The following is a 12,172-nucleotide window of genomic DNA, read 5'->3' on the forward strand; positions in this document are numbered from 1 at the left end:
CCGCTCTATTTCTCTGTACAGTTGCTTGTTATACTCTTCACAGTCATTAGGCCTATAATATACTCCTGCTCTCAGTTTTGCTTTCCTGTTGCTTATGTCATATCAGAGTGATTCTGCACTGCACTGGCCACTCAATGTCAACTGGATGCACAGCCTTTGATTTTTTTGTGACAGCATAACCCTTCCCCCTCTCTTATTCCATCTATCCTTTCTACACATTATACTCAAATATTCAAATATCCATATTCAAATTCTGTATCCCTTATATATGAGTGATGCCATGTCTCTGATAACCCCACAATGTCTGCATTTGATGACTTTGACCAGTACTTCAAATTTATTTACTATGCTCCTACATTAGTTTACATGCAAGTATATTATGCACCTTCTTCTCTAAGTTACCTTAACACAGCTCACAGCCAAACTAGCCATGGCAGGGAGCCTCACCTGAAGAGGGACTTCATTTTCAGTTTAAATATTTTCTAAAGTCGTGATGAAAATTTCTAATAATAATAATAAGTTTTTATAGGTGATGGAAAAATATGTATCAATGTATAGATGAATAAAACAATATAAATATAAAAACCTATGTAGTATTTGTATTTATATGTATGTGTGTTATACAGGGTGTTTCAGAACTTCTAAGAGGGGTAGGGTACACCCTGACAACTCGAAATCATATAGCAATGTGGGGTCGGAAATGCTTTCCTGAAGCGGTGTTGTACACAGAAGCACCATAAAGAAAAGAGACCGTAAGTGAGAAATCGTTTTAATAATACATGAAAAGAAGCAAAAGGTACATGGATTAAAGTAAGTGTTCGAAGTTTCTTCCACGGGCTACAATGCACGCCTCACATCTCCGACACATGGACATCCGAACATTCTGGAATACTCCAGGCGAATTTTGAATTTCTTCGGCAGCTACTGCGATTCCTGCTGAAGTGTTGTTTTCCGATGAGACATCCTTCACAAGGGAAGGAATTTTCAACACGCATAACGACCATATCTGGGCGGTCGAGAACCCGCATGCAATATGACGTCGTGCAGCACAGATTCGATTTTCGGTCAATGTATGGGCCGGTATTATGGGAGATCACCTCATCGGACCTTACCTGTTACCGTGTCGTCTAACCGGACCTATCTACTTGATCTTTCTGCAGCAAGTATTGCCACAACTTTTGAGAGATGAACAGATTTCTGCATCGACGCAACAGACAATGTGGTTCCAACACGATGGAGCCCCTGCCCATTATAGCGGAGATGTTCATAACTACCTGGATGTCACATTTGGTCAACAGTGGATCGGACGTGGTGGTCCCGTGCGTTGGCCTGCTCGGTCACCCGACCTATCATGTCTTGATTTTTATTTCTGGGGTCATATGAAATCGCTAGTTTATGACACCCCTGTTGACAATGCTGAGGAGCTGGTTGCAAGAATCGCAGTAGCTGCCGAAGAAATTCGAAATTCGCCTGGAGTATTCCAGAATGTTCGGATGTCCATGCGTCGGAGATGTGAGGCGTGCATTGTAGCCCGTGGAAGAAACTTCGAACACTTACTTTAATCCATGTACCTTTTGCTTCTTTTCATGTATTATTAAAACGATTTCTCACTTACGGTCTCTTTTCTTTATGGTGCTTCTGTGTACAACACCGCTTCAGGAAAGCATTTCCGACCCCACATTGCTATATGATTTCGAGTTGTCAGGATGTACCCTACCCCTCTTAGAAGTTCTGAAACGTTTAACTGAAACACCCTGTATATATATTAAAGGGGCCTCAAATTTAAATATGGCCGATGGCCTATTTCATCCTTATTCTGCCCCTGAATGTATTTACTTGTTCCATGAAGGCTCCTAGAAGGATGTTAACTTGTTCACTGCCATGTAAATGTGAGAACTCATTCAATATGTCATAATTTTCAGAATGTTTAACAAAATCAACATATCCAGCATTCTGAAAATTTGAACATAATATTTGAAAATTAAAAGCTTGGAATTCATTGCTAAAAGCAATCAATTACTTTTGTGCTGAGCTGTAAATAGCAACAAATATAAAAATTTTATCCATGCACATAAACTAACATCATCACAAGCAAAGAACATATAAAGCTGTGTGCCCAGTCTATAAACAAAAGCCAAGCATTACTGTAAAAGCATTCAATCACTGTGGCAATACTGAACAGTTTTAATTTCATATGCCTTTATGTTTACAGCATTCACTGGTTAATTGCCTAACAATGACCCTCATATGCATTACTGTACAATGCCTGCGTACAATTTGAATTCAGATATATGTTGCAGCACATCACTCCTATTTCTGTTCGCTAATATGCGTAAAGCCAGCAAACATGTTAACCTCCGACACCTTGCTTTCTAGGCTGTTGCATGTTCCTATAGAAGCAGTGCAAGAATCACTTATACCTCTGCCTGTGACTGTTATTAATTCATTATTCTGTGTATCCTCCCTCCCAAGAGTATCCTCTCTGTGTATTCCCCTTCACAAGTTCCTTATGAAGCACTAACGTGAATTTTAAAAACCCAGTATTAAAAGTACTCACATGTAAAATAAGTGTACTTTATCAACTTTAATTTGTAAATGAGTCAACAACAGCAAAATGACTAGCAAATTTGTAGTTAAGTAGTTACTAATTGATGAAAGGTAGCACTGCCAGAGGGAGGGGGGGTTATGAAGAAATGGGAAGCACCAATTTGCAAACTACAAGTCAGATTTGTGTTCATTAACATTCTAGGGTTAACTATCAAATCACACTTATATACCTAGTAAAAATCTATTACAAATTATAAAATTAAAAAAAATGACAAAATCTAAGATTTCAGTTTCTTCATCAAACATCTCAAAGGAATTAAAATGAAGAAAGAGGCCTATCGAGAGAACGTGCAAGGCTCATGGGGTAGAATTTTTCTCAGCATGGCCTGTGGTTAGTAACAGAGATTGTTTTTACAGGAATGGGATATACTGAAATAGAAGGAAATAGATGTTTGCTGATGATATAGAGGCAGTAATAGGTGGGTGGGGAAAATTTCTAGCTTGGGGTTATACACTGATTAATAGGTTAACTAGAGCTGCAGGCAGAGGTGAAAGTGGTTCTTGCACTGCTTCTATTGGAACATGCGGCAGCTTGGAAAGCAAAGTGTAGGGGATTTCAAACCCTGCCATGTGTCACAGAACAAGTAAATACATGGGTTATATTAGAATAACTAAGAGTAAGAACAGGTTCATGTACACTAAAGGAGGATTGTAAATAAATGCTATGAATTTGAAGAACTGGCTAAATCATCAAATGCAGACATTGTAAGGATATCGAAAATGTGATGCCATCGGGCATAAGCAATGCTGAATTTGAATATGGGTAGCAATATGTATACAGGAAGAATAGAGGTAGGACAGGAGTGGGATTATGCTCTTAGTTAAAAAATATTAAATCTAAGGAAGTGCATTCAGTTACATGGGTAGCTAGTGCAACGTTGAGTCAGTTTGGTGTATACTACAGGCCTAATGACTGTGATGAGTACACTAAACAACTATACAGAGAAACAGAGTGTCCAATAAATCAGAATATCTTATAATAGGGGATTTTAACATTCCAGCTGTTGACTGGAATATGTGGTTTGGTCATTCACATACTAGAAAGATTTTCGTGGATTTGGTGGATGACTGTTTCCTACAACAGCACGTTAGAGATGTAACAAGAGGAAGCAGTACTCTTGATCTGGTTATCAGCAGCGATTCTTCATGCATTAAGAATCTACAGGTAAAATACTCATTAGATGGTGGTGATCAAAGTGTACTGATGTGGGATTTACTTGAAGGCATAACTACTGTTAAGGGAAAAGGCTTCTGCTTTTGTAAGTGTGAATACAGTGGTCTATAACAGTTTTTAAATTGTACACAGTGGGACCAATCGATGACATTACCAACAGCAAATTCTAAATGGAAAGAATTTGAGAAAGCAAAACTAAGAAATACCATTCTAGGCTTAGATCTAAATAGATGTCAGATGAACTGATGAGACTTGTGGCAGAGAAGAAAAATAGATATAAACTAGTCTGTAATCAAGTCACAGAGGTTAGGTAGATCACAAGAAGTCTCTGGTAAAGAATGCAAACAACAGTAACAATAACTTTTATTCTTCTGGTAACAGTAGAAGGAAGGGGTTGAATCACATTGGGTTACTTGATCAATTTTAACTGTTGATGACCCTGCTCAGGTTGCTTACAAACTGAATGGGTATTTTGCATCTAGATAAACACACAAGAAGAATTCTTTAGGGAAAGGGATAACAGAAGGAGACTGGAAGAGAAATTGTTGAAGCTAAATGTAAAAAACACACTAGGGGGTGGAAGGGATATATCCAATTATATTAAGGAAGGAACAAAGGAGTTAAGCAAACCCTTAACCACAATTACGAGAGTATTCTTGGATTCAGGGGGAGGTTTTATGCAAATGTATCCCCAATTCATAAAGGGTGGTCAAAAGGTGAAATGAGTAATTACAGACCTGTTAGCTTAACTTCCATTCCAGGGAAATAATCGAGTCACTGGTCAAAGAAGTAACGCAGGACCATCTAGACAGGAATCCAATTATATTGCAGTGACAGCATGGATTCTTTAAGGGGCGTACTTGTCTGATCAATCTGAATGGTACTATGATGCAGTAACAAAGAAACTGGATGGAAAAAATAATTTTAATATCATACTAGGGGGCTGTATGATATTAAAATTCTTTTGATAAAATAAAATAAAATACTTACAGAAGCTTTCGACACTGTGTGTGTGTCTCTCTTCCTCAGCTACGAATACATAAATATGATACGATATCTATATAATATCGATGTAGATACACCATAGACAACTCAAAGAAAAACTACGATCGTAGTGTGAAAGGCATCATTTCATCTGTATCTCATATTATGCTCATCCTTCACGAGTTACCAAGTATTGCACTACCCCAAAAAATTAACTCCTCACTAATAGAGAAGACTATTGTTATTTATTCTCAGTGGGCACCACCACCCAGACAGACCATTTCAAGGCTAGTTGGCTTTTCATTGGTGGGTGCCTTTCACACTACAATCGTAGTTTCTTTTAAGAATTGTCTATGGTGTATCTACACCAATATTATATATAGAATCTTAAAATATTATGCCTTGTTGCATTTAGTTTAGCATTAGCATTAGTAGAGGCATACGATGCAAGAAAGCAAGCTTATGCAGCATCAGACAAAAAAACCCCTCCCATTTCACCCCTCCATTCATTCCAAATGCCTGTCCGTCCATCTCAGCCTTAAATTTATTTAGGCTATTAGCTTCCACAACAAAAGATGGAAGCCTGTTCCAGGAATCAACTACTCGCTGGCTAAAGGCAAATTTCCGCACATCTATTCTACAACTATCTTTCCTCAGTTTGAAACTGTGGCCCCTCAGTCTTAGCAAGAGGAAGAATCCCATCAGCATTCAGCTTGCTCAGCCCATTCAAGGCTTTATACACCTCAATCAGATCACCTCACAGGTGTCTACCCTCCAGAACTTAAGCCGTTCTTGGTAAGAGAAAGGCTTAAGGAACAAAGCCTTAAACCCCTTTGTTTCCCTTACCAATCTTGTTGCCCTTCTTTGTACTCATTCTAGCAACTCTACATCCTTCCTAAAATTAGGCCTCCAGACCTGTACATAGTACTCTAGGTGTGGCCTGACCATTGCCTTGTATAACAGGATAAAAACCTCCCAGCCCCTGCTAGCAAAATTCCTATATATCATTGACAAGACTCCATGACCTGCCCTGGCAGCCCGTCTGCACTGCTCAGCGAACTTGATATTTGACTGCACAATTATCCCCAGGTCTTTTTAACTTTCCACTTCCCTCAGTGTAGTACCACACAGTTGGAACGTTTCTCTTCGGTTACTGCTACCCATATGAAATACTTTGCATTTGTCAATTTTAAACTTCAGTTGCCACTTCTCAGCTCATTTTCTCAACTTATCTAGATCCAGTCGGAGTAGCACACTGTCTTTACTGTCGTTAACAACCCTGCCAACCTTTGTATCATTTGCAAACTTGGACATTAAACCCAATACACCTTCATCAATATCATTGATAAATATACAAAACAACAATGGGCCCAACACCGAACCCTGGGGAACTCCACTAATAACATTTGTCCACGAAGAGCAGTGTCCATTAATTACCACTCTGTCTTCTCCGACTCAGCCATCCCGTTATCCATTGTAGCAGGTTACCTATAATGTCATACCTCTCCAATTTGTACAGCAGTCTTTCATGTGCAACAGTATCAAAAGCTTTCCTGAAATCCAAGTATATGATATCAAAATTATTTTTGATATCATATACTTGGATTTCAGTATCCAATCAAATTGGTCAGACAAGACCACCCTTTAACAAACCCATGCTGTGTCTTAACTATTACTACAGTCTTTATTTAAATAAATGTTACATATGGAAATCAAGAATGGTACCGCGTGGTCATATTAGATAAACAGTGCATGACCACACTTAAAGAGAAGCTTGTTTTATGGCAGTAAAACAAGCTTCTGTTACGTATTTTTATATTTGTTATGTATTACCGCGTACCCCGCATCCCTCATCTCCCACTGGCTGATTAAATATCATTAGGAGGAAAATTATTTTAATGTATAGAAAGATACTTGGATTTCAGGAAGGCTTTTGATGCTGTTGCACATAAAAGACTGCAGTGTGAACTGGGACAAAGTGGCATTAAGGGCAAGTTATTGCATTAGCATTAGTAGAGGTATATGATGCAAGAAAGCAAGCTTATCCAGCATCAGCCGAATAAAAAAAAAATTTTAAAAAAAACCACCTTCCACTTCACCCTTCCGTTCGTTCGAAATACCTGTACACTTGGGCCTTAAATTTATTTAGGCTATCAACTTCCACAACAAGGGATAGAAGTCTGTTCCAACCAACTACCCGCTGGCTAAAAGCAAATTCCCGCACATCTATCCTACATCTGTCTTTCCTCAATCTGAATTTATGCCCTCTCAGGTGATTATTCTGAGCAAGAGGGAGATTCCCATCGGCATTGAGCATGCTCAAACCATTCAAGGCTTTATACACCTCTATCGGATCACCTCGCAGGCGCCTAGTCTCCAGACACTGTAATTTGCAAAACTTAAGCCTTTCTTCTTAAGAGCACGTCTTTTTGTTCCATTCACTAATCTTGTTGCCCTTCTCTGTACTCGTTCCAGCAGCTCTACATCCTTCTTGAAATGAGGCCTCCAGACCTGTATACAGTACTCTAAGTGTGGCCTGACCATTGCCTTATACAAGGGAATAATCACCTCCTTATCACTGCTAGAAAAATTCCTATATATCATTGACAATACACCATGAGCTACTCTTGCAGCCTGTCTTCACTGCTCAGAGAACTTCATATCTGCCTGCACAACCACCCCAGGTCCCTTTCATTCTCTACCACTATCTGTGTAGTACCACAGAGTTGATATGTTGCTCTGGGGTTGCTGTTTCCCATATGTAGTACTTTACATTTGTCACCTCTCAGCCCATCTGCTCAACCTTTCCAGATCCTGTTGCAGCAGCATAGTGTCAGTAGTGTCCTTGACAACTCTGCCAACCTTCGTATCGTCTGCAAACTTGGACATTAAGCTTGATATACCATCATCAATATCATTTATAAATACAGAAAACAATAATGGACCCAATACTGAACCCTGAGGGACTCCACTGATAACATTAGTCCACGATGAGCAGAGTCCATTGATTACCACTCTCTGTCTTCTCCCCCCTCAACCACCCCTTTATCCATAGCAGTAATTTGCCTCCAATGCCACACTGCTCCAATTTGTGCAGCAGTCTTCCATGTGCAACAGTATCAAAAGCCTTTCTAAGATCCAAATATATAATATCAAAGCTATTCCCTGCATCCAGTTCTTTTATGACTGCATCATAGTATCCAATCAAATTGGTCAGGCAAGACTTCCCCTTAACAAAATCATGCTGTGTCCGAGCTTTAACTGAAGTCTTGTCTAGATGATCCTTCAGTGCTTCTTTAACCAGTGCCTCCATTAATTTTCCTGGAACAGAAGTTAAACTCACAGGTCTATAATTACTTGTGTCAGCCTTTGTTCCTTCTTTGTGAATTGGAGTCACATTTGCACTTCTCCAGTCTGTGGGTACCTCCCCTGAGTCCAAGGAAGCTCTCATAATTGTGGCTAAGGGTTTGCTTACTTCCTTTGCTACCTCCTTTAATATAACTGGATAGATCCCATCCACCCAGATGCCTTTCTTGTCTTTATCTTCAACAATTTCTCCTCCACTTTACTCTCAGTTATTACAAGATTCTCTAAGTCACTGCCAGAGTTGAATACACCTCTGGCATTCCCCTTGCCGAATAACTCCTCATGTGTGAATGTCGATGCAAAATATTCATTTAGTTTGTTAGCTACCCGAGCAGGATCATCAACAGTTGACACATCGATATCAAGTGGACCAATCTGATTCATCCCCTTCCTTCTAGAATTTACATAAGTAAAGAACTCTTTGCTGTTTTTTTTTTGCATCCCTTGCCAAAGATTTCTCGTAATCTGCCTTCGCCTGCCTAACCTCCTTTGTAACTTGGTTACAGATCAACTTGTATCTATCATAGGCTGCTGTGTCACGTGTTAATTTGTAAGTATCCCATGCATTTTTCTTCTCTGCCATATGTCTCATTAGTTCATCTGACATTCATTTAGGCCTAAACCTTGAACAATATTTCTTAGTTGGTATGTAAAGCCTAGTAGCTTCCAAGATAAGTTCTTTGAATGCTTCCCATTTTGAATTTGCTGTTGGTAACATCATCAGTTGGTCCCACTGTATAGAATTTAAATACTGTCTCAGTCCATCGTAGTCACCTTTACGAAAGCAATAACCCTTTCCTTTACCCCTAATGGTAGTTACCTCTTTCAGTAAATCCCACTTCAGCGCACTGTGATCACTTCCACCTAGTGGTTAATTTATCTGCAGATTCTTAATGCATGAAGAATCACTACTGATAATCAAATCAAGAGTATTACTCCCTCTAGTTGCCTCCCGAACATGCTGATGTAGAAAACAATCATGCAATAAATCCACAAAAGCCTTGCTAGTGTGTGAGTGACCAGCCCCCAAATTCCAGTCAATATCTGGGAAATTAAAATCCCCCATTATACGACTCCCTGATTTACTGGCCCACTCTATTTCTCTGTACAGTTTCTTATTATACTCATCAGAGTCATTAGGCCTATAGCACACTCCTACTCTCAATTTTGATCTCCCAATGCTTATGTGACACCAAACAGACTCGACAGTGCACTGTCCAGCGATGTCGACTGGCTTCACTTCCTTGGATTTTATGTGTTTCTTAACTAATAGCATAACCCCTCCTCCCTTCCTATCCTGTCTATCCTTTCTGTAGACGTTGTACTCCCCAAATTCCAGTTCTGCATTCCTTATATCTGTGTGACACCACGTCTCTGATATCCCAACAATATCTGCCTTTGATATTTTGAGCAATACCTCAAATTCATCAAATTTATTTACTAAACTCCTAGCATTGGTGTACACGCAAGTATACATGCACCTGTTTCTATTCTTAGCTACCCTAACACAACCCATGTGTTTACTTGTACCGCAATGCCTCCAGGCAGTCTCTGAAATATCCTGCATCTTGTTTTTCAGGCTTCTGTTCATTTCAATAGAAGCAGTGCAAGATTCTCTTTCACCTCTGCCAGTGGCTACTGTTAATCTATTAGTCTTTGTCTCCCCCCAAGCTAGCAGTTTTCCGACCCACCTAATACTGCCTCGATAGCATCAGCAAATATTCTTGCATCCTTTCTATTTAAGTGTATCCCATCCCTGTAGAAGCAGTCTCTACTGTTAACAAGTACAGTCCAGGCTGAAAAAAATTCTACCCCTTGAGCCTCGCACAATCTTTCCAGAGCAAAATTGATCGACAAGGCTCTCATCATATACTGCCTCCTATCGTGTCTGGGCAGAATTGCAAACACTTCCAAATTCAACCCAAATTCACGGCTTTTTTTCAACAGTGACCAGTACTTGTTAAGTAATTCTGCCGGTCTCTTACTCTTGATATCATTAGTGCCAACGTGTACAACTATATTACCTTTTGTGCCCTTAAAAGATGATATCCGCTCTACAACGTCATCAACCTTTGCCCCTGGCAGACATACCCGGGTCCTATTCCACCTATCCTTTTTACAAAGCATGTTCCCCGTTTCTCTGACAATAGAGTCACCAACAACTACTAGTTCCTGTGGGACCAGCGCATTCTGCCTTGGGGGTTGCCGCTGTGTTGCGTGATGACCAAGTGCAAGCTCTGGCGTTGATGTGGCCAGCTATTGCAATGGATAATGGGATGTTTGAGTGTGAGAAGACAATGGTTATCAATAGGCACTGCTCTTCGAGGAATAATATTATTAGTGGAGTACTTTTGAGGTTTGGTGCCAGGCCCATTGTCGTTTTCAATATTTATTAATGATATTGAAGCTATATCAGACTTAATGTCTAAGTTTGCAGGTGATAGGAAGGTTGGCAGGGTGGTTAATGACAGTAATCAAGGTAAGCTAGTGTAACAAGATCATGAAAAATTAGGCCAATAGGCTGAGAAATGGCAGTTGAGGTTTAACTGACAAATGCAAAGTATGTACTGCTTAAGGGTAGCAGTCATCCCAGATTAATGTAACAACTGTGTGGTATTATTCTCAGTGTAGTGGAAAATGAAAAAGACCCAGAAATAACTGTGCAGTCACATATGATGTTCTCTGAGCAGTGTTGACAGGCTGCCAGGACAAATTCTGGAGTTTTATCGTGATATGCAAGAACTTTACTATCAGGAATAAGGAGGTGATTATCTTTTTGTACAAATACCATGGTTAGGCCTCATCTGGGGCCCTCATTTTAGGAAGATGGAAATCTGCTGGAACCAGCACAGAGAAAGGCAATGAGACTGGTGAAGGGAACAAAAGGGTGGTTTTACAAAGAAAAGCTTCAGTTCTGCAAATTGCAGTATCTGGAGAGTGGACACCTGTAAGATGATCTGATTGAGGTGTTTAAGGCTTTGAATGGATTGAGCAAGCTCAATACTGATGGAATTTTTCCTCTTACTCAGACTACACACGAGGAGACAAAAGTTCAAATTGAGGAAGGATGATTGCAGGATAGATGTGCAGAATAATAATCTCTCAGAGATTATTATAACTCTTATTTTACAGTAAGCTCTCTCCTCTTCAAAATTTCCTCCTAGTGCTGCACTTTGAATTATAAAGATCAAGCAAAGTTTCTATTCATCTTACCTGCAACTTTGCTTGAGTGGTCTATAAATCCATGGGTCTATCTGATTTACTCTCTTCTTTTGTGTTCACAGATGAAGAACTCGTCTCTATTTTTAGCTCTCTTTGCCAGTGATTTCTCATATTCAGCTTTCGCTTATCTTATTACATTGTTATTTATTTGGTTTTTAGGAGCAACTAAGGCCATATTGCTCAGGGGATATGCGGTGGTCATTCCCTGACCTTTCCGCATCCTCCGTATTTGGTGGTCACGGGCTCGAACCCCAGTCTAATCAAGAAGCGTGTGCTATGCACTGCTGCTCCTGCCCACCTGGCTTCAGAGGCGCCCTTATTACATTGATGGTTTTGTTAAAAATATGGTTATAATTGTCACACAAATTCATGTCTAATGATGGTATGTAACTAATAGTACTTTTTTTATTTTGCCAAATTAAACTTAGCTCCAATTCAGCATATTTCTTTTGCAGTACTTCCTGGATAAATTAAACTTTCCTGTAATGCATTCATATCAACAGCATCAGTTGTTATCCCAGTGAAAAGTGCTAATTATCCTATAAGCACACTAAGCAAGGTATGTGCTTAGGGCAACAGAACAAAATATATGACCATTTCGATCTACATATAAGAGTATTTTGATTTCGTGTGATGGCAACACTGGTATTTGTCCACCCTTTTAGCTGTTCAGCGGTGTATGTATAAAAGAGGCTCCTATCATACATTATTATATGGTTTGTTTACGATCATTTAATGTTTTGTTGATACATGAACTTTACTGAATTACTTACAAGTTAAACATAATTAAAACAATACTTGAAACTTATGACCTCTGAA

At 39.4% G+C, this 12,172-nt stretch overlaps 1 protein-coding gene across 1 annotated transcript in view; it reads right to left on the bottom strand.

The window, feature by feature from the left end:
* The window catches only part of LOC150089436 (uncharacterized), a 140,371-nt gene that overhangs the window by 37,090 nt on the left and 91,109 nt on the right, over positions 1–12,172 (bottom strand). The window contains exon 3 of the mRNA XM_090389981.1: positions 1,837–1,953. Coding sequence (XP_090246107.1) covers positions 1,837–1,953 — 117 coding nt within the window. The remainder of the gene's footprint in view (positions 1–1,836; positions 1,954–12,172) is intronic.

This window comes from Mastigoproctus giganteus, chromosome 2 (genome assembly GCF_048544385.1).
Source record: "Mastigoproctus giganteus isolate SK-2022 chromosome 2, ASM4854438v1, whole genome shotgun sequence".
In the NCBI taxonomy this organism is placed as follows: Eukaryota; Metazoa; Arthropoda; class Arachnida; order Uropygi; family Thelyphonidae; genus Mastigoproctus; species Mastigoproctus giganteus.